This window comes from Andrena cerasifolii, chromosome 8 (genome assembly GCF_050908995.1).
Source record: "Andrena cerasifolii isolate SP2316 chromosome 8, iyAndCera1_principal, whole genome shotgun sequence".
NCBI lineage: Eukaryota > Metazoa > Arthropoda > Insecta > Hymenoptera > Andrenidae > Andrena > Andrena cerasifolii.
The window spans coordinates 10,504,172-10,527,981 of record NC_135125.1 but is presented as its reverse complement, the minus strand read 5'-3'; the positions used below and the strand labels follow the sequence as shown (position 1 = coordinate 10,527,981).

Here is a 23,810-nt window from a genome sequence, read left to right as displayed (position 1 = left end):
CTCCGGAATTTCCAGCAACGTCGGCGGTCCTCGTTACACTTCGGCGAATAGTTATACCAACTTTCACGGTTACTTTGGATTTAATGAAAACGAACCGAAGAACTTCCAGCGGAGTTCGGGCCGCTTGGCATTCGCAGCAGGCGACGAGGCTGATACCGGAAGGATTATCCGAAGATTTCGCCGAAATTTATAGCTCCCCGGACGCCGTCCCCTGGCAAATGATCAGACGCGTAAACATCTCTGCGGTTCGAGTCCGACTGAAGCTTCGACTTCATTATCCAGAGACGTTCCTCGAACTAAGTAACTAGACTACTTGCTGCTGCAACCCGAGCTCAACTACGAGTTTCGCCGACCTCGGGGTGCAACAGAAAGCATTCTATTGACCGCGCGCGCTGGAATTTCCGAGGTTCGAAACAACGATTCCCCCGTGGCCCCGTCCGTGTCCTATTGAATAATCTAACACCCAAACGTCCTCCAGCCGTGAAAGCTAAAACTCTGCAGTTCCGCTGGTGCTTCGCAGCATTTCAGCGGTACGAAGTTAGGTGACTTAGCATCCTAACTGAAACGCGATACGGATGAACTCGCGGGGGTAACGGAAGCTGGAGAGAGTGAGCGAGATCCCGAGAGCGTCGCGACGGAGAATCGATCGCACAGGTGTGTGTATAATGTATATACCTTGGTGGCGCGAGGTCGTCGGCAGCCTCTTCGAGAACAACGGCGCTGTCGCTGTCCCCGAGGCTGTCCAATCTATCGAGTGCGTCGCAAGGCGGCGAGTCCCTCGTTCCGCTGCTTCTTTCCGCCAATCTGCTCTGCAATTGTCGAATCACCCTCTGTTGTCTGAGAATAATGGACTCTCGTTGCGCCAGGCTGGCCTCGATCTCCTTCTGCTTGCGACAGAGCCTCGACTCGAACAGGAACAGCTGGGAGGACAACGTCCTCAGCTGCTCAGCCTTCTCCCTCGTCAGCCGGGCCACCAGGTCCTCCTGGAACCATCGGTGCTCGATAAGCGAACTCGCCAATTTCTTGGTTTAACTATCAAACGCGCGAACACACCTCGCGACACGGTGACCTGCTAACAGGCGTGTCGCGTCTGCGTCGCTCGGCTCAACTTTCGAGCACTACCTTACGCGATAATTTATCGAAACTGCATTAATTAGCCGCTTGAGTCAGAGGTGAATAAACTCCTCTTCCCGTCTCCATCTTGCAGCGATCAATCACCTGCTAACTGGTTATTGGTAGCAGGTGAATGAGAGCTGCTTGGGCAAAAATTTTCCGCGGGCTCCTTTTTTGCTCCGGTTTCGCATTCTGCATTCGAGCCGAGGCGCGCTAAATAGCCATCAGAGATGAAAGGAAACGAGAGAGAGAGAGAGAGAGGGGGAGAGCAAGTTTGAATTTTCGCGAGAAGCTGAAGCTGTTACAGAATTTATTGTGTGTAGAGAATTTATGTCGTGAGATTACCGCAGGTCTGTTGCTGCGGTAATTAGTCTGGAGATCGTATCGATGGAGAGGACGCAACGGGAACGCAACTGTACCGGCCTAACTGTACGTAATGCATCTTCGATCTCACCGTAATTTCGAATTAATTAGGAGGCCTCCGAGGGTTTACGCAAACCGTATTACCACCGGAATCGTGCCAGTACATCTGTTTAATGCGTCTGTTGCTCTTTCCCCTGGATGAACCGACTGCGTCCTAAACGCGGTTAAATTTACTGAGCCGGTATCAACGTTGAATAGATAGACCGCGACAACGACGATAAGGTACAGGGGAAAATCGATTCCATCCGCGGGGGACCTGCGGTGCCAAGTTTTTCACTCCGCTCGCGTCGGGGAAGAAGGAAGTGCTCTTAAATGATGAACCGCACTAACCGACAGCTCTGGAATAGCTCGAGCACGGTCTGATATCGCCGATACGTCGGAAAATACCGTTGTCAGAGGCAGAGCTACCTCTGGGACCGTGTACCATATCCCAGCAACTCTGGTGCCTTTCTTAGAAGCTTCATTCATGTTTCACGGCGCGATCGAGGCGTTCCACTTGAGCGGGAGATCGATCAAGAAACCGATGCGGATACCACGCGATGAATTCGAACGCTATAATAGTTCCCTCGACGCTCTGCAGCCGGAGTGTGCGTAAATGCTCGCTGTACAGAAGAACGAAGGAAGAATCTCTGCCGCAAGCCGAAAAGCAAGAAGACCACGGAGCATGAAGACCCTGGGGGGATTACACGCACTCCGCGGTGCACCCCGATGCAGCTACCGTCGTGTATTCGCGGTGCATAACGCGTATCCGGTCCGTTTTGCATCAACTCCACGCGAACTTCTTCCTTCCTCCAGGGTTTCCAGCGAAAGAGCTGCGGGACCATTACTCTTGGCATTGTCTCGCGTAAATGGCAGCGCCGTGGAACGGCCACGCGACAAGCAACGCGCACATCCTTTCACGCGGCGGGCGTCGCGCCGCTGCGCTTCTCCTACGCGCCACGCTGGGTAGAACAAGGACCGCGGAACGGTCCTTTCAGCCTCAATCAGAGGAAGCAGACTCCCCCGCGCCTGAGTGTTCCCACTTTCCTCTCGGGTAGACGCGCGTGGTAATCGCAGAAGCTTACAGGGGAACAAAGAAACGCTTTCCGCGACGTCGAGTCTGTCGCATCCCTTTCGAGGTCCCGTAGATCGATACGTCGAAGCGCGGGGATGAATTACCAGGCGGCCTGGCTATTTGCATTCGCGAAAGCGTGAAGCAAGACGACCAGCGTTCCCCATTATCGGCGAGAAACTTCCGCCGGTGGCCGGTTCAGGTGTACCGCGCACGCGAGAAGGTCGTTGCATCTAATAACGGGCTATTATGTCGTAATTAAACGCTTCTTTCGCTACTCACTAGGACGCCCGTCTCTGCCGGCAGCCCGGCGCACGTGACAGTCGCGTGCTCGCCGCCGGTTACATTGCGAATCATCGACAGCTCGCCCGGCGCGATGGGCGCGAGCGTGCGAGCTCCGCCGCGTTTCCACACCTATTTGGCACGAATCTACGCCCCGATTCCGCTTATTTGAATAATCGGGAAACTTCCGCGAGAGACTCGCCAGATTTCGAAACGCTGACACCGTTCCGGAGTCTCTCGCTGTGTGAAAAAAGAACAAGGGCATCCCTTACGGGGCTCTGCTTCTACGGCAACGGAATCCTTGCGTTCGCTTAATGATTTCAAGGGAGCGAATGGAGAATCGGGGAACGTCCAATTTTTAAGATTTTAAAAGACGTGACAACGAACGCGACTCAGGGATTCCGTCTTTTTCCGTAGACGTCAACGGTGGACAGCACGTTTCCAGGGCTCTCCCGCGGCATTAATATTAAACAGGTCCTCCGTAGCTGCTGGCTCCGGCACCGGAACCCTGTCCAGCCAATCTACATCAAGGTGTCCCTACGACGTGCCCGATGCCGGCAGGCATTAAACTTTCAGCCCCGGAGATATAACAGGCAGACAGGCAGGCTTCCGTGCCAATTTAATGCCAATAAATAATCGGTTCAACGGTATTCAATAAGCGTAACGAAGTTCCGCGTCGGGGAGGACAACGAGGATACTTTTTCCCTGAAGCGCTGTACGTACAGAACGAAACTCTTAAGTCCCCGGAGCAGCCGGCAGAATTCTGAAGCATGCCACGGGTGGTAAACGAGAAAACTGATCCACTGCCCGAAGAGGAATAAAAAAAAAACAAACCTCCACTCCCCCATTTCTCAGGCACTAAACTCGCTGATTTATCGCGCCACGCTTCTCCGCCCTTCCCTTTAAAATCTCTTCTCGCCAATTTGTCCTTTTCCCGCGCTTCGCGTCGCGTCCGATTTCCGTGGGTTACCGAACCGATGAGCTAATTAGCGGAAGCCGGCAAATGAACTTTCCGCTGGCCATTAACAAGCGTCCACGAGCTTATAACGACGGCGACGGCTCCGGCGTTCGTCCCTTTGTCTTCGTTTTTTAGCCGCGCATTGTCTTTGCTTCGGTTCGGGCTTCGTTCGCGCGTATTTATTAATCCTGCGGGGTGCGTTTAATTACGAAGTATCCGAGGGGCTGTGCAGGCCGTGTTGCGTCGAACCGCTCTGCGAATCTGAAGGTAGATGGAACGGAAGTTCGATGATCGGGAGCGCAAGTAGGAGGGAAACAATCGGCAGGGTGATAAGCTCGCGATTTACCTCGGGAAGACCGTCACTGTCGGCATGCAAATGAAACGGGGCGCGTCGAAGCGCATCCGTAGCTTCTGTCGGTGATCCCAAGGGACTGCGGCGGAAATGTTGGCGAGAGCAAGTACGGGCCGATTCCCTGCGAGATACCGAGTCGCAAGCGTGGAGCAGAGCTTTTCGGTACGCGGCCCCGTTTTCGGGGAAAGCGATGTCAAAGATGCTAGAGATCCGCAGAGTGATAACAGCGTACGCGTCCCGCTCGGTTTCCCTCGAAGAGGAAGGATCTTACAAAAAAAGGATCGAGCTTCTTGCCAGGGGAATCAGCCCGACTTCCGCTCGCGCCCACGCTTTCCCCGCGGACGATTATTCGGCGCGCAGGCCGCCGTTGAATTTCGAGGGAGCCCGGCTTTTCGCGAACGCACCGGAGCGGAGGCACCTAGATTGTCAACAGTCACGCGATGCTAGGAGCGAAACAGTCGACCGTCACGAGACGTCTGACCTGTCCCGGAAGCGTACCGCCTCTCCTCTTAAAAGTTTTACTAGATAATGGGTTTAATCAACGGGCTGACAGGGCCCCGAAGTAGAAGCAGTCTGCCGGTAATTACAGATACGTCTTCTTTCCCTTTCACCCTGCTTGCCTGCCCTCTGTGCTCAACGACGAAGAGGAGAGGTCTACCTGCAATTTCAGGGTCCTCCGCCAGGCGAGCATCTGATGCGCCTGTGCCCTCTGCCTCGCTCGAAGAGCAGCTATCACCGACTTCGCCTCCTCCAGCGACGTCACCTCCACCTCGCTGCCGTCCTTCGACAGGTCGCACCCTCGGCCTTCCAGCACCAGCGGGCAGCTGTCCATCGACGTCTCGTCGAAGCTGCAAGCAGAAAGTTTACATCAGCGTCTATATTTTTCGGCGGGCCTCCCGCCCTGCTCGGGGGTGCCTCGCGAGGATAGTCTGCGAGGGTCGACGAACGGTGGAACGTCCGTCACTCGCGGTAGCCTGCCAAGACCGATCGATATTCGCCTGATAAATTGAAGAAAAAGAGGGGTTGCAAAGGTCGTCGGGTATCGCGGGTGGAACTCGGTTGCGGTTGCAGAAGCAATATGGAATCGAAGACTGTGGCGTGCACGAATGCTAGGGTTCAAGAGCCCTCGGACTCGTTCTGCATAGACTTTATGCAACCGGCGTATAAGGTATCGCAAGAAGCATGACTGACACGATATGCTCTATTTGTATTCTTTCCGCCGACGAAACACGGCGGGAGCAATGCTGCGAGCGGTAAAGACCGTTTCGCGTGCTCGAGCGCGAACAGCTTCCCGCGATCGATCAACCGCGCAATGGTCGCTCCGCGGCAAATCGGGATCGCGATACAAATGTCTGGAGGTGGGTATGCAAAGCGTGGTCGCTGGTTTCTCCCAGGCGAGTTCTCTCGAAAATCGAGCCGCTTGCGACAGGGGCGAACGAAAAAGAACCTGTCGCGGTGGCTGGAAAGCGAGCAGCGTAAGTACGTAGGACTCGTTCTGTCCGCTCGTCCGACGCGGCGACAGGAGGAGCGCTAGTGAAACGTAATAAGAACCGCAAGGATCCACCGCGACCGCACGCCTCCGCTCGCTGTAGCCCCGCAGCAAACCGAGCGTATTGAATGTCTGGAAGCGATTCGAGTCGCGAGACTTGGAAACTTCCGTGGCTTTCGCGATCCTCGAGTGTCGTTTCTCCGCGTCCTACAGTCGCCTCGTAAACTCCCATCCACCAACCACCTCCTTGCCGCTCTCCTTTACCCTTTTATCGTGACTTCTTCCCCGTGATTTATGCGCCGCTTCACTCGCGGTGTCTGCGCGCTTCTCTTTCTTCTCCTCACCGGGCATATTAATTTTCCACTATCGACCTCGTCGAGAGCCATTACTCGCGGGGGGATTTAAAGCCAGAGCTCCAACACTTGTCGGGGCTATCTGTTCGGTAGACCGTACAACGTCGATTCGAAAGGGTGTCCGGGAGCTGCCCCGTCTTGCCCTCCCCAGGTACCGAAGGATCGCCCAATAAAACTTACTGCCCAGGCCGTTGGGAGCTAGTTCTCGTACAGAGTCGGTAACCGGGGTCGGTGAACCGCGAATCTTTCGATTTCCTCAACTCTTGTACGGATTAACGACACGCAGCCTCCTGGTGTACAGCGATAGGAGAGGGTGCACCGAAATCTTCGCAGTTCTATCCTATCAACCGCCCTAATAATTTTCGCGCCACGTCGGTTTACCGAATGCAAATTCGAGCCGCGCACTCGCATCGAGGGAAATTCGTTCTCGCCGAGGCAGAAAATACGGCTTAATATTCCCCGGGCAAATTTAAATGAAGCGTATCGAATGCGTGCACGGGGCGCCGCGCGCTCGCCTTATGCATACACTTTATTCGCCGATTCGTATTCGAGATTTACGCGCGTAAAGTGCACGCGGCTCGGGGCGACGAAATCGATAGGAGCGACGACGACGTTGGCAACGATGTCGGGGCGACGGCGAGGACACCGCACGAAATCCCGTGGCCTATGGGCAAGGATACAGTTTCATTTACAATTTCGTGGCCCGAGATTTGCATAAGACAGCTGCGCACGGTATTCATGGATAGCGTCGCTTTTTCTTGCACGCGATCGCCCAGCCGCTCGGTAATTAAGTCCGAGTAAATTATGCATGAGTCACCGGCTGACTCACCCACTCGCCGCGATTGATGGTTTCCTTTTTGTTCCAGACGATCGGTATCGGCGAGCGCGAACCTCGCGCCGCCGATTTCGCGCGTTACGCGGCTAAGGAGCATCGGTCGATCCAGAACCCTGCACCCCCGCCCCTACCACCGTGTTTATTTACTAAGCGCGCTCTTCATCGAACCCTTTATTTCCATATTTACGAGGCGATTGCCAGGCAATATCGACCAACTTCCAGCCATTTCCCGATTAATCTATCAACCACCCTGGCCGGGAGCGGCGAAGTGAACTCCGACGGTATGAAATTTGAAATGCTGCCGAACGCCACCGCGGATCCGTTCCGCAGGCCGTAAATTAATTATTAACGGCCTCTCGCGCCCCGGGTCTGCAAGCGAAATCGCTCAAGATCGAATCACGTTACTCGCGATCCCATTACCGGAATCAAAGTCTACGGGGAGTGTCCCTCAATTGTCATAACTGCGAGGAAACGGCTGATTCTACTAGCGAGAATTCTTTCGAATATATGCCAGCGAAATTGCCTCGAACGGAGACACTTTATTCCACCATTTCTGACTCGTACCTCCGTGCGGAATCGTCAAAGTGCCCCGGCAGCTGCACCCGGTGGAGTCGCTCGGTTTCTATCCTCGCCGCTTTTTTTGCACACGCAGCGTGCATTCTGTTCGTAATGAAACTTGTCTGCCAGCTAGATACATAAGTAAGCCGACAGCTGGACACGCGGGCCACCGTTGACCATTAAGCGCGGAGGGGCGGCAGGCGCGGCGAACAAAGTCGTTCCTCAACCCCTTGCCCTCGGCGACTCCGTAATTCCCCCATCGAAGCTGAGCGGTCGCGTGTATCGCGGGAATTTCCGTCAGCCGGTACACGATCTCCTGGAAATCCCCCGCAATTATTCGCTGACAATGCCTCGAAACGGGCGGCTTCTTGCGCGCAGCTCCCCGTGGCAAAGGGCGGCTTGCTACGCGGCGCCGTTCTGCATAGCTCGTTACTGCACCCGACGCACGCACGTTTCCAGCTGCAATGTGTACACGCGGACTCTCTGGGAACCGCGAATAACGTCCGAGAGTAATTACGGTCAGATGCAAAGGATGGAGGGTTCCTCGAACGGGTCACCTACTATCTTGATAAGTATCTTTCTCGCTCTCTCTCGTCTGGCCCCCTTTCTGTGACGCCAACGAATGTTTGCTCCGAGTATTCCTCTCCGCCACCGAAGATGGTAAACAGGGCGCTTCCGAAGTGAGGGTCTCCCCCGCGTATGATTAAATTTTTGGGGGAAGATGCAAGGAGATATTTCTTACGCGGTTTTGCTTGTCACGACGTAGAGTATTCTTCCCTCTAGATTTCTCAAGCGCATCCAGCGCGGCGATCGATCAAGGATGCTCAGTGAAAGAGGTACAAGAAAGGGCAGTAAAATTCGACCTTACTCCTCGATCCCCCGGAGTGTATTACCTGGCCATAATTTAATACTCGGGATCTTCGAGCAACCCCCGAGAAAAAGGAGTTCGCAGACTGGTACGATTCATCAGCGGATATCTGCCGATAACGCCAGCGACGCTGCAGCGCACCGCCGGGCAAGGGGAGATATATTAGACAGACAGGTGGTGGCAATAAAGGTGGTAGAGTGGCGTGTTCCGTAACCGCGAATGGCTTTAGGCCGTTGTCTCGACCGCTGAATTCTCGCGGTTTCAAGAGTGTTCGACGGATAGGATCGGCTCCAATTACGGGACGAAAATTCCTTCCGGTTAATTGGCGTCGGGGAAAACATGTATTAACGACGGCAGGGCACAGCGGGTTTTCAGAAGAAAATGAAAAAAAAATTAAAGACTCTCTGTGGAGGATTTTCGCGGAATTAACCGAATATCAGGGATGAAATACCGCGACTAAGAAGACTAAGGACACCCACGGTGGATAATGGATTAGTTCTCGGGTTTTTCGTTTGGCTAGATTACTCCGCCGTGCGACAACTCTGCTGGCGATGAAATCTCGACGAAGGCGAATTGCAAAAACAGCTTTGAAAACGTTGGCCACTTGTGCCGCAGCTTTTGGTCACAGAGATTTCTCGTGTTCAGCTAGAACGGTCCGCGTTAGCGAGATGATATCACGGGGACGCCTGCAACTTTGAACGGCCCGCAAAACGATAAAAAAGCGTATCGCAAACTGGCATACAGTAAATGACTTTCGGCGCTTTGTAATTGGAGCACCGATGGACGCCACGGCGGACAATAAAACCGACGGAACTTTGCAGCGTGCATACGCGGGGCGCGCTTTGTTCCACGGAGAAAAAAAAAAAGTTGTTTGAAACGCTGGCGAGGAGCTTTCCGAGCTTCCTGGGGCAATGAAACCGCCAACTCCCACGGTTAGGACGAGAATGAGAGACGACTAGAGGGAATTACGTTTTGCCCTGGATAGTCAAAAATTATAACGCCCATCGTCGTCAGCGCTGGGAATGCAATTTCTCAGGGAGGTGCACGGCAGCTGTTGGCCCAATAAATCCTAACATTGACGCTGTTCGACCACCTCCAGCTTGCCATAACTCTGGCTGCAGAGTTTTTATTTATTTTATTTTCTTTCACACGGAAAACTTCTTTTACGTACGAAAGTTTAACAATTATCCTAGAGAAATAAGTATGACAATTAACGGAGACTGTGTTAGTGGTTACGATTCTTTGCGATTGCACTCCGAAGAAAGTTGACTGTGCTCGCATAGGTATTTTAATAATTTATAAAGAAAACTCAAGCCTGATATTTTCCTTCAGCCCTCCAAGCTATTCATCCGTAATAACTAGTGTTCCTTCTCGAGAAATTTTATAAATGCTTATTTCTTATTTCTCAAGAAATACTATTTTTCTCGAGACACTTAAGTTTACGAAAATTATTATATATCTCATTTATTTTCGGAATTGAATTTTTAGTTAGTTCAAATTGTATATTACTAGTTATTTATAATTTATAATTTTGTAATGATCTTTTCAGTTTCTCGAGAATTCTCAAGAAGTACGATCTGATTTCTGATTTCTCGAGAAACAAAAAATATCGAGAAATCAGGAACACACTAGTAATAACCTCGTGTTGATCGAAGACGAGAACGCGAGGCGTAATCTCTGCCTTTTCGCCTGGATACGTTAACGAGCCTTACTTTTGTCCCGCGATTTTAATCACCGTGGCCAGTTACCCGGCCAGGCGGCGTGTAATTAAAATGAATAAATCGGTGTCGTGCCGTGGAGCGGAGGCAGAGCGAAACGAAATTGAACAACAGAAATCGCGGTCTGGTGCTGCGTGTAAATTGCAGTTCCTCAAGGGTACAATAGCGAGGGAGGGAGCCCGAGAAAACTGCACGCACCAACGTATCGCTAAAATATCTAGCCGCTGGGCCAATAAATTGCCCTGGCCACCTTGAGCTTCGCATAATTCACGCGGCCGCGGTATTAGCGGCCCAGGGCCCGTTATAATGGCATTGTTTCCCATTAGGCGAGCTGCCCCGAAGGGGGGAGCTTTTAATCTGACGAACGTGCAACAGTGGAAATTAGAAAGTTGATTACGCTGCGTGCGTCGAAGTGCTCCCATTTATGGGCAAACGAATGGACGAATTAACCAGGTGCGAGCTGGGTGTCCGAACGGAAGGGAACGGAGCGGAACGGTACCACGGCGTTCCGCCGATACTGCAGCTGGCTTCCCTCAGCCCTCGATCGCAGCCTTAACTTTTAATATCCTCGACGAATCGGCTGATCGATGAAGGTAACAGCGCCAACTCGCGTAATAACAGGACGGGGCAGATTGAAAGCTTGCCCGTTCCCGAAATTGCGTCCAGCAAACGTAATCGAGGGCCCCGATCGGCCGGGCGGGTATATGCAGTTGGCGATCGAGGCTTCCCAGAAACAGCTGGCTCGCGAAAAGAGGTGGTTGCGGCGCGTAACCACCGTTGACCATCGTCGAAAACGTCTTCAACAACCGGTAATTTCCAAAGGCCACAATGTTGCGGTTCGCAAAGGGGCACCGACCGAAGGAATGCGGTCTGCTCGATCGTTGATCGTCAATGAATTACCTGGATGCCGCGCGCGGCTTGCCTGGTGCATGCGCGTCTCCCGTCAATTTTGCATAATTTCGTGCGCGATGGGGCTGGCTGCGTGCCGGAAACGCTCGCGTCGTTCGTTATTCCCGCCAACTGCCGTTTAAAAACCGCCCGGCTACGATTCCGATTATCGTGATTACAGAGGGTCGGCCAAGATCGCTCGGCGACGCGGCGCGTAAGAAAAGACGGGCCAACGGTTAATTTATCGCCCCGATTGACCTCCTTACCAATCACCCTCTCGCCCCACGAGCGCTCGACGACACTTTTACCGGTTCGATCGGCTACGTCGGCCAACTCCTTCGGACGACAGAGTTACGGCTCCTCGGTATTCCGAGTTGCTCCTTATTAAGTAACGTCTTACAGTACACAGGTCCCCTTGTTTCGCGACCCAAGGAACACGATCAGCCGTTGCGTTTACACACTCGAGACTCGAGCGCAGGGGTTATTCGATAAACGAGGAAAAAGCAATACAGTCATCTCCATTGACAAGGGCGCCGTTCGGGATAACAGCCGGCGGATTACGAGCTACCCTGTCCTCGGACTACTTTCGAGTCGAGCGGAAGGAGTAACATACCGATCGACCGAAAGGGCTTCTATCCGCAGAGATCCTCTTTTCGTTTTCGGCAACGAGGACGCGATTCGAGGTCGGAGTTGTCAGAATAAATCACTTTCTGGGTCGATCCTCGAAATCTCGCTCCGCAGCGTACACCACGCGCGCTTCTCTTAATAGAACATCGTATTTGCGGAGCCCGAGGCGTCCTACTTGGAGATTTCGAGCGTCGAATTGATCGCCAGGCACGATAACGGCGCGATCATTCGGCAGAATTCGAAGGGTCAATCCGCTGGACCTGTGGCAATGGCACAGGTATTTGCTGTCAAGTGCGCGTTATCATTAGCGCGGACGGCAAACCGGTGGAGAGGGTGAATTTCGACTGCCATGAACGAATTTCCTGGCCCGTTTGATACGCGATCGTGTCCCGTTCTCGATGGCTAATATTCATTAGCGTGCCTGTACACCGTGTACCGTGGATTTTCGATCAAACGACGAGTCCCCCTCGGACAAAAGCCAATAACATTCCATTGCGACACGACGGAGTCTCAGGGTACCACCGGGGGGAAACGAACGTTTATCGATTCCGAGGGAAACGTTGCCCCCGTTGTACTCGGGGTTCGTGCGAGGAATTAAAGAATTCTGCTTCGGCGAGAATTTAGTTATTACCGAAACACGGGATGGAATCCTTTGGGCGAGATAAGATCGCTTTAAGACGCTCAGGGATAACCGTGCGCTCGAGATGTCTGTATAAAGTACGATTTTAGAGCAGTTCCGGGGCTCGGTAAAAAGGTATAACAAACTGCAAATACGAGGGACAGGGTCGATATGACGGTATCTTGGGTTACAAGTTACCGAGGCGAGCCCGATGCAACGGCACCGTTATATTTCCTGAATTCCGAGCTTTCCTAAGTTCTTACTCTGTGCAGGATGCTTCCGAAAGATTGGGCAGAAGTTTATGCGCGAGATTTGCTGCATAATATCTGTGAACGTCGCCCGTGTCCAAAGTTTTGATCAAACCTCCTCGAAACACTCTGTAAATACCGCGACGCTCAGTTTCAAGTTTGTAATCAATTTAACGTAAAAAGCGAGTGCTGAAACCATCCAACGAATCTCCCCCAGAGGGGTCCGTTTGTCGTTAACCCTGTCCGCGATGAGAATCGGGTATGTTTATTAATTTAGCGAATCAATTTGGCAAATTAGCCGGTGCGCGGCGTCCGCGGTGTTGCGGACCAGAGAAACGGTCGATAGGGGAGTACGAACACAGCTAAAATCGTTTTTATTACTGTAATTTCTATGTGTGCGACGAGGAACGTTATCCCTGGGCTCTGTCGACCCAGCTCGCACCGCCGCGAACACTCGAAACGCCGTGAAAGTATCAATCACTGTCCCTCTGTATCATTTCGAACAGAATTCCGCGATTATTCTATCGGCGCAGCCGCGTTAATTATAATTTAATCATCTTCGATTGGCACGTAACAGCAAACGGAATAACGGGCGCTCGGTTCGCCGGGGAAATTGGTTTACAAGAAATTATCAGTGGGGAAATATATTTCCCGGAGGTTCGTTCAGACCCCTTGGGTCAATCAAGGGAATCCATTCCTCGATGATAATTTGCCTGGCAAGTACTTAAAGTAAATGTCTCCATTAACGTTCTATATCCCTTTATCGACCAGTCGCTTTTATCCTGCCCCATTAAAAGTAACAGACGGTCGGTCGCATTCGGAAGAACGATTACGAATTGAGACGCGGACTACTCCGCCCACTGTTTGGCTCGACGATTCGACGCGTTGCCAGGTCCATTGGTAATTTTAATGAATATAAAGTCACGAGGTTATTCATCACCTCTATTTATTAATTACAACGCGAGCTCGCGTACGCGGGAAATCAATAACGCTCGTTCATAATGGCCACACACCCATGCACGCGAAAAACCGGCTCCCCCGAAAATTTCCCAGCGTCTGAATTTCCCAGTCGTTGTTAAATTAATGGCCCTCGATGCAAAACGCTACGTTTCATTAAAATAAATCGCGGATCGTCGAGCGATGCCGATGCGTGTTACGGGCGAGCTGGAAAATACGCCCCGAAAATCGCGTATCGAAGTGGTGGCATTAAAAACGGTGCTGGAGAATGGCCGTGGCCAATTAAAGCTGCTCACAGAAAATTGAAACATCCGTTGAGTGCAGTTTCATGCGCGCTGGAGACCTCTTTCACCCCGCCTGGCCATTTAACCAGCTAACCGAATTACCCCCTGGCAGAAACAGCCCCCGCGTATTTAAGAACCGTTAAAAGCGAGCTAATTCATCTTGTCCAAAACGCAGCCAGTATTTACCCCATTTACGCCATCCCCACAGCCGCAATTATTAAACGTTTCGGCCAGTTACCTAGAGTTTTCGAAGGAGGAAGCGTTCTCGCGCGAAGAGTTAACTCGCTTTCGCCTATTCAAGGGGTTAGAACCTCACTTTTCTTGGGGTTTTTCTTCCCCCGATCTCCGTTTACCGCTTCAGTCCAGCTGGAAAATATTTGCCTTTCTCATTCAAGCCCCGCCGTCGGTTTCCTTCGACAACACCTTCTCGAGAAGCCTCTCGGCGCTGCACCAGCCTCCGCTGGCTAATTTCATCAGACTCTTTGGCTTCTCTCTTAATCGGCCCCTTTTTGCTCTGCGAAACGCGAACGCGGCTCTTTTCCTCTGGTCGTTAGAAAACGCCTTTCACCTTTGCCTTTCCCCTTCAATTCTGCATACGACCCGGTGCGCGATACGAATGCCCGAAATCACCTAGTTCCGGCGTTTCAAAGGTTGCGCCGAGGAGCCGAGAGCTTCAAATTTGCCATTGGAAACAGCGAGCAGTCGAGGAAGGGTAGTACTTTCGAAGATAATGGGTCAGTGACCTTTACCAACTTTTTGCGACAAACCTTTGCCGTCTCTTTCATCTCGAAAAGGGGAAAAGTCGATTGACAGTAAACACACGAGCCCTTGTATTCCACGGGGAAAACAAAGCTTAGGCACGGAGAAAATTGGAGGCTGAAAGCGGAATGCACTCGTGACTGCGACAACAGACATTCCAAACACCAATTCGATCCGTTTTCCACCTCCGGTGGCTACGTGCTTGGGCGCGTTTCGGGTACGTGTCGTTTGACTCGCATTAGGTACACCTTTCGTCTTCGAACTCGTCGCGGCGAACTCTCCGCTTCCCGCCACGCATCGTTCGCGAAAATTCGCGCAAATATTTGCGTAGGAGGACGCGCAATTTGGACGCTCGAACCGCACTTTTACCACTTACGCTCCTGGGCCAATTCACGGACCTCTAACTGGGCATTAGCGTGTTCAGTACTGTAACAGAACGATTTCTCCGAACAGCAATAGCACGGGGAAGATCATCGAGATTAATGGAAACCGACTGTACGTAGTTAGCTGTAAAACGAGCGCCCAGGGGGTACGGAAGCGTTCATCCACTCTCGTACAGAATTTCGCAATTATCCTTGAGGAGAGGGGGGTTGCTGGTCGAACGCGCGGGATAAAGGAGCCTAGTGGAAAGTCGGAAACAGCGGCTACGAGGTATCTTCCTTTCGCAGGCCCGACGACAGCCTTTACTCTCCGTCCATACGTTGACAAATCGATACAGAAACTCGGAGGATTACCTTTAGTCGGGATAGAAGCCGCGTCCCAGCAGCGGGATCCGGAGCAGAACCAACTCGCATCCTGCGCGAACAAAACAGGAAAATGTGACGCGTTTTCCGTACCACTCGACCGTCTCAAGCGACGAGAGGTTGTCCCGGTTCAAGCTTGATCCAGCGTGGAAGAGGTTGGACGGAAGGGAAGCGTAGCCAGGATCAACAGCTAACGAGGAAGGAACGAAAATGCAGAAGGGTAAGGGAGATTGTACTCCTGAGGACGAAATAGCCAGAGAAAAGATGGAGGAAGAGGTGGGAGCACAAAGAACCGCGGTAGGCAATATCGCGCACAAAAGCGGGAAAATGCGGAAAGCTGGCCGTGGGTGCGCGGTCGTGGTCGCGATGGGACGAGGGAATATCGGGAGGACTGTGCTGCCAGAGATGAAAACGAGGCGTGCGCGACCGCGTGTGACCTAGCCCGAAGAAACCAACAGAATAGCGAAACAAAGCGCATCGAAGGGCTTCCGTGCCAAGGGCCATCAAGAATTTTTACGGGGCTCGATCGATGCTAGTTTCGAGGCGAGACCGGTGAGGGTAAGTGGCGAAACGAAGCTCCCGATCGTGCTACTCTCTCGAGACAGTCCGTGAGATTCGGCTTCGTGCCAATAGCTCTATTCTACGGCCGATTTTTCTCTCTCGTCTGCACTCCGGTTCCGTTCAGTTGCCCTTCAGGGAACGGATGTCTCGCGACGATACGCCTCGCCGCGAGTTCCCCTGGCCTGATCCTTGCATTCCGCGGTTTCAGTCCCGTTCCATGCTCAACTCTGATACGGCCTGAACGCACTCTCCCCTGCGCTCGTGTTTACAGACACCCTTCATTCGCTCAGCCGACGTGCTGCACGCCCGTGCACGCGAATAGATCGTGATCTCTGTCGATCTGTCAAGGGGATACTCATCTGATCTGGTGGCATGACCCCTCCGAGACGATCCACTGGATAGAGGTAGCACTAATCACACTGTCCACCAAAGTGCTAGCATCCGAAGACTCCCGCGCTTAACCTCGGAACCGTCTGCGTCCCAGTAGCAGAACAAGCAGCGGCTTTTACCGCGATGCGAATGGTCTTCTCTCCGTGGCACGGCCGAGGGTGCACTTCACTCAACACACACGGAGTACCGAACGACCGAAGCACACTTCAACGCCGAGAGATCGCGGAAGGGACCGGGGTCCAGCGCGTCCACGAGCGCGCTTCGTCGCGTTTTGAAGTTAGCGTGGCGAGGAACCGAGGGACCGGGGAACCAAGGCACCAAGGAAACGAGGAGCTGCGCAGACGCTCGACGGCGAACTAAGTCCAAGGAAGAGGCGGCGGGCGATTAAACGACCGGCTGGCTGGGAGGAAGGGTTTTCCGCTGAGCTTCCAGCAGCCCCGGCGCAGATGGAAACGCGAGCGGATCCACGGACGCGCGAAATGCCACTGCGGCCAAGCCTCGCGAAGACCCTCTCCCCTTGCACCATGCAACACGCTCCCCCCAGTCGGCCACGTGTTGTAAAGGGGGGTGGTAGTACGATGCTGCGGCCGCGGTCAAATCGACCTCTGCTTGTAAACACGATTTCACGAACAAAGGAATCGGCTTAATAGGGAAAGAGTGCAACTAGCCTCTCTGCGGGAGGTTCGATCGTTTTCCTAAATCTCCCCGAGCAATCTGCGTAATTGCCGGCCCTTTAGGACGGGGCTTGTACCACCGATAATAAATTTCACGTGGCGGTGTTCTTTTTTCTTGGATCCAGTCGCGGCTCCGGTCCTTCCGACCGTTCGATAATGGAATTTATGCGAAATTGCTCTGCCTCGCGATTTTCATGCTTCGCGCAGCAAAGTGTTCGCTTCACATTTTGAGAGAAAGTCGAATAAAAGCTGTGTTTCATCGAAACGAATTCTTGCTTCGAAAACTCGCCACGCCTGGAGGGCACTGTTATCCATCAAAATTACTCGATACAAAGCCAGATTCTGAATGCTCCCCTGCGCGTAAACGGGTCAGGCTCGCGGAAATTCCTGGTCAATAACTGTCGGGTGAAAATCGCAGTCGCGGCCGGTGGATTCGCGGGATCGGTGGGAAATTGCAGCGCGATAAGCACTATGCGATCAGAGATTAAGCTGTGCCATTGGCGACCACGGGACTGCTGCGATGCACGCCAGCGTATATCAGGGAAGACGCCTCAAGGGCGGTGACAAGTGGAGGAAGCGCTCCATGAATTTAACGGCAAGCCCGTTCTAATGGAAGCTGACTGTGTTTATGAGGGCAAGAAGCGCGGAGAAAAAGAGACGCAGAAGAGTAGCGGGGAAAGACAAACTATAAACTCCACTGCCGACAACACAGTTCGACAGCCATCTGGACCTGTAACATTCAATGGTCGTTTCTTATAGGTTTTCGTGCCCTGAAAACCAATCCGCAAACCGTTTTTCGCCATCACCCTCAGTTTTTGAGAAATTCGATTTTTAAAAAACTACAAATTTTCAAATTTGAACATCTTTTGTGTCGAAACGGTAATACTAATTCGGTTGCTCGTTGCGTCCAATTATTCCATGAACCCTCCCGAATTCAACGATATAAGTTATTATGGCATTATGAACATTTAAATTTGTTTAAACATCGATCAAAGGGAAAAGGACACCCGAAATGCACCCATTTTTGAAGGTATCTTTCAATTTATTTCCAAAACTAAGGGGCTAGGAGAAAATCTGACCATTCCACGCGATGCAGCAGACATTTTTCCGTCGGAAAGCATGAACAGAAGTGGTAAGTCAACGTTTTGTTCTCAATACAGAAGCGAAATAATTTGGCAAAACGCGCGGTGCCGACAGTGGTAGTCAACGGCGGCGCGCGATCTACTGCCGCTCAGCGTAACACAATCGCTTAACGCGCGTGACTACCACTGTCGACACCGCTCGTTTTGCCAAACTATTTCGCTTCTGTGTTGAAAACAAAACGTGACTTACCACTTCTGTTGGTGGTTTCCGAATGAAAAATGTCTGCTGCATCGCGTGGAATGGTCAGATTTTCTCCTAGACCCTTAGTTTTGGAAATAAATTGAAAGATATCTTCAAAAATGGATGTTTAAATATATTTAAATGTTCATAATGCAATAATAACTAATATCGTTGAATTCGGAAGGGTTCATAGAATAATTTGACGCAACGAGCAACCGAATAAGTATTACCGCTGATTTTTTTTCAAAATCGAATGTCTCAAAAACTGAGGGTGATGGCGACAAACGGTTTGCGGATTCGTTTTCAAGGCACGAAAACCTATAAGAAACGGCTATTAAATGTTACAAGTCCGAAAAAAGTAAAATTTTGTCGAACACTGCAATTACTCGGGGCAGCCATGTTTCTCTCCAGCGGTGGGTGAATATCAGGCGCTTGCATACGGCAGCACAAGTACACTTACGATTCCCTCCTGTTAATCGGCTACACTCGGAACCATAACTCACGTTCAATCCCTCCCGCGTGGTAACCAAATAATCACTCCGAAGGCATACCCTGGTCTAATTACGAGGCCGTCACGATTCAGCTGTCGTCGGGATTGACGGTAACAGAGGACTGAGTAGCTGTCCGCGCGCTCAGCCCTCCGCCGTTCGAGGAATCGCTTTGAAACTCTGGATTTCGCGTGAACGCATCTTGCTGATGAATTCCAGGCAGCGGCTCTAACGCTCGCCGAGGACCTGCGTGTACGGAGAATCGCTTCGATTTGGTAATTAGAGGATAGGTACTTGAGCGCGAACTTCCAGCGGCGCAGACCGAGGCGTACAGTCGCGGTTGTTTCTTGCGTGCGCCCAGCAAATCATATTAACGAGGAACGCGGCCACTCGATTGGCGAATTAACAGCAGCACGCGCGCGGCGAGGCCGCAATTAAATTTACCGCAGTGTGTGGTAATCCCAGGCCGTTGCTAGACTCGATCGCGGCGACGTGACGCCAGGCGATGGCTGGGGAAGATCGAGAAATTGAGAACCGAGCAGACGGGGGCCACTTTGGGGGCAGTCGAAGAGGCCAGGCTAAGAAATGTCACTCGACAACAGGGGGCATTCTGGGAGCTTGACACGATAGAGGGTAGGTCCTGTGACGAGGCAAGAATACCTTGGTAAGCTACTATAAGTATTTAGGAACTCGCAGTAGTCGCGATGCATGGAGCTGACACCTAAGTTGCATAGAGTCCTCTTCGGTTTAGTAACTCGTTACGTTACGGACAGACGCGGCTCGAGTTTTTGATTCCTAGCAACGACTCGGCGGTGACGGGAACGGCGGAAAGTCGAATCTCAGACGGTGGCCAAAAGCTTTCGACGAGATGACACGCCTTCCTTCGGTGAATTTTTTAGAAACCCGTGGAATCGCAGCGAGCCTGCCCTGTTGCGACTAGAGCGTCGCAAAAGGAACACGATCCGCGGACGTGACATCAATTTCAATCGAAATGGGCAACCGTGCTGCGAGCACGCGCCTGGATCTTGCGAAGAAGAGGTGCAAAATCGAGGCGCTGGGACCAGGGGGGGAAATTGAACGGGGCAGCTGCGTTTCTTGCCCAGAGTGGCTGCGATAAGATTACCAACTACTGTATCAGGCTCGCACGGAGGACGTGACGAACTGCAGCCAGAAAATGGAAGGGAACTTGCGGAGCACACACGGTATCATCGCACCCTCGGTGCCCTGATGAAGCTCCCACTACCTGCAGGCACAATGGAGAACTTGTTCCTTTTTACAGAAACACGGCTGGGATCTTTGAGACCTGCCACGATTCGCGCGTAAAGAGTGCAAGTATAATCCATGAACGTTCCTCGGCCAGCCCCAATATTTTGGTTCACGCGAACGTGCATCTTTTCGCGAGGCATTTTTCGCGGCCGTGTAAACGACCCGATATCAAGCGCGCGGAGAGAGCCGCGTTATACGATCTATGCGAGGAGATTCCTTTCGGACCGGATATTTTAATCCGACATGTTCGATATTCCGTTGCTCTCGATCCATCTTACCACCGTTTCTTGGAACGTCTGGCCAGGATGTACGCGCGTTTTGATTCAGGGTTCCCTCGGTTTCTAAATTTAAGCACTTCTATCGAACCAGTTGCGCCCGCCTGCCTCGTTTTGCGAGCTTATATCTTCATCGGAGTCCTTTTTATCCGACCACGCAGACTAAACAATCGCGGAATGGGGAGCTCGATACGGAGCGGGTCTCGCAGCCGCTTCCGTGGACGATCGACGCGCGACTGCCGCTGCCGAATATTCGCTAACGGTGCCAGCACGCGTTCCTCGTATTTGCAAGCCGATGGCCGGCTACCAGCTGCACGTCCCTCCCACTCGACCATCCCCTTAACCGTCGCCGATTTTCCAGATAACATCAACAGCGGGCCAGGTAGTTTTCGTGGCACCAAGCAAATGGAGATGATACTCGCGGTCTATGACTCTCACCCTTAGCTGACAGGCAAGCCGTGCGGCTGTTTTGTGGAGTTTCCCACCCTCGTACTACGGTCATCGACTTCTCTGCTCCACGCTCAGGATGAATAACGAATCGCAACGGCTGGTAATGAGTAGCTGGTGTCAGCTTTAGTATGCTAAATTCACAGCAGGCAAGGGGTTTCGAAAGGCGATGAAAGAGATATTAATGCGAGGGTGATTGAAGTACCTGGGTGGATTTTGGAATCAGGCACTCCTTCGCTCCCCTCAGATTCATTGTTTGGCACCGCCAATAATTAGGAGACAAGCTAACAATTCACGAGCTAAAGTCAACAAACGCAGACTAGGGGGTACCCAAGAGGTTTCGCCGCTAAAGAAGGAACCCCCTGTCCTTCTCTACGAGTCTCTCTGTTCTCTCTTCAAACCAAGTAGCTTCTGGTTGGTAAACTCGCGATTCACCACTATGCTCGCGTGCGTTGGATCTAGGGTTTGTACAAAAACCGACTTTTGAAAAAACCGGTTTTCGAATTTTCACAAAAAATATATAAAATTAAAATAGTAAATAAATATTTGTACTTATTTTAAAAATGTTCAGTTTCCTTAATATTCATGGAATTACAAAAATATAACAAAATAAATATACTCTATCTATACAAAGTCAAATAAATAAATAAAAGTTAAATTAACTGAAATCCGTACAATTTTTTAGTTCATTTAATATTTATGGATCCACAAAAATATAACATAATAAAATAGACTGCATAAAAAACCAAATGAAAAAAACTAAAATCCGCTCAAAATATAAATTTTTTACAATGGTACCAAATTATAAATCGTTATTGCATTTAGTATTTTTCTTAAAAAAATATGAACTCCTGAATACAGTTTTACAGTAATGAGCAAAGTGTTACATACTACAATATGCGAGGCGAGTTTCAAGTCAAAATGTTAACGTTTCTAATTAAATAATTAATTAATTTCTGCATATTAATTCTAATATATAAAACCGGTTTGTTAAATTTAAAACCCGGTTTCAGAATTTTACAAATTCACAAATAAAAATCGGTTTTTAAAAACCGACAAACCCTAGTTGGATCATTAGCGCAATCCGCGTCCTGAAATTAGGACTCTTCGGCCAGACAACGTCCTCATTAAAGTCCTACTCGATCCCGATTGAAAACGGCGCAGCCAGAAAACAATGTCTCGCGAGCAAACGCGATTCCTCGTCGATGTCTCGTCTTTCAGCTAAGTGAAATGCGCTGTTAGCTGAAGGATGGGACATTGTTATCCTTTAGGCTGAGAAGGTGTGAACGAATCTTTTCGCTCCCACACGGCGCCGAGATAGGGATATACCGAAGCAGCGAATTCTTCCTTCCATACACAACGAAACTGGGTTTCTACGGCAAGTTCAATAACCAGTCTCCGTGAACTCAGCTCGGCTACGCCTTACGGATCACCCGGCTTCATTTTCCTTCCCGAATTAACCGGCTATCAGGTCCAAAGCGGAAGGCGTTTTAATCCGCGAGGAGGAAATTAATCTTCCCCGGCCCGTAAAGTCGCCGTAGTTCCCCTCGGGAAATCGCCGAATTCCGTGATACTTTTGTGAAACCCCTCCAGCGTTCCCGGCTGCAGCGGAGATCCCGTAAAGGAGCACGTCAGACCGATCTGACTAGTCTTGGACGGCCGAGATTCGCGCCGAAGACAGAGCTCGCGTGGTATTCGAATCGCAATATCGGGAACGTCGATCACGCTTGACGTGCGTTGGGTGCGCGTGCACCTCGTTGTGCCTCGCAGACACGTCGCGGAAGAACGCGACGCAGGAATGGCAGCTGATCGATAAACTTTCTTTGGCTCTCTTCATCCTCTCAGTTGGTTTAACCCGTCCGTTGCATCTTAACGAAGGCCGGGGCTCGTCGCTGATTATGTACAGTACCCGAGAAGCGATGCCCAGCTCTGAGTCGCCGCTCAGCTGAAAGTGCTGAATAATCTTTCACCGAAGAATCATTAAGGAGGAATCAGAGACGCTCCGCGAGCAGCGTCATAGGAGGCGTCGATTAAAACGCGTTAACGTTAGATCGTCATCCACGGCGTCCGGGGATGGGGGGAACGTGGATGCATCGACCCAAGGAGCCTTAATTACGGGCAGTCGCCCTTAATTATCGTCGTCGAGGATCTAGCCCGTTCGACGGGACAAACGAGGGCGATGGTCGCGGGGTAATCGTGGTCGGGACACGTAAAGCGCCTCGTAAAGCGGCGGGTTTTATTTTATTTTTTACACCAGACACCAGCGGCACCGCCTTATCTGTCGCTGGTGTTCCCTGCCACGGAACGAGCCCGAAATATTTATTCGAAATGACGCCGCTGGATGCTCGAGGGAGGAGGAATGCCAAAGGGCGTGCAGTCATGCATGGAGGGAACCAGAGAGAGCTCAGATTTTCGCGCGCTCGCAAATTGACGGGGAAAACGGCGCTGGGTTTGCTTTCATGGTGATCCATAGCCAGTACCATTTATCCTGCGAAGCCGGGAGAAGGGAGCCGAACTAAAGGGAACGTAAAATCTCTTCCACTAGCCGACAAAGCATTGCGTCGGAGCGTCGCTTTCAAGCGAGAGGGCGTCGTCTTGCGATTTTATTAGAGAGCATCGTAGGGGAATTCGTTGGACGGGAAACCGGGGGTCGTGGCCGTCGAACTTCTTTCGGTAGAAAAAGTTGGGTGAGAATGGGGTCTGAGTCGATGGGATGAATAAAACAAGGAGCCCACGGACAGCATCCAGTAGTTCGAGTCAACATGTTTCGCGAAGCAGCGAGTTACAGCTGGCGCTGGTCCATGCGAGTACGGTGCATCGCAGTGGAATGAGCCTGCTGGAAACTTTGAATAGACGCCGAGTAGAATTAGTCGATTAATTTCGATGGGCCCCGACAAATAGAGATCCCACTCTTATCCCGGAGTCGCTCGAAGCTCGGTAGCTACGATCCTAATTATAAGCAGCTGAGAGAGCTCGATCGATGTCGAATGTTGCCACTGAACGCCGCCGATCGCTTCATGCGGAGCAGTGAACTGGCCTGACGGATGAGCACGTCGATATTCGAGTGTCCTCCCAACTCGACGTCGTGCGAATTCCGCTGGATTAAACGAGCGATTCGGAGCGTTCAACGGTTTCATCGCGCGTTATCAATCAGCAAGCTGCTCCACCGTGACTGGCACCTCGATCCGTCCACGCAGAGGCGCGTCTTTGTTCCGAATCACCGATCGAAATTTCCACGCAGAATCGTTACTGTTTTCCAAC

General features: G+C 51.6%; 1 protein-coding gene across 3 annotated transcripts in view; it reads right to left on the bottom strand.

Moving 5' to 3' along the window:
- Positions 1-23,810, bottom strand: part of LOC143372758 (uncharacterized) — an 86,823-nt gene that overhangs the window by 3,958 nt on the left and 59,055 nt on the right. For 2 of the 3 annotated variants that reach the window (XM_076819306.1, XM_076819307.1), the window contains exons 3-4: positions 4,838-5,027; positions 676-983 (exon numbers count right to left, since the gene is read on the bottom strand). In XM_076819306.1, coding sequence (XP_076675421.1) covers positions 676-983; positions 4,838-5,027 — 498 coding nt within the window. Of the gene's footprint in view, positions 1-675; positions 984-4,837; positions 5,028-15,116; positions 15,316-23,810 lie in introns of those variants that run through there. The other variant, XM_076819308.1, reaches the window with a different exon arrangement.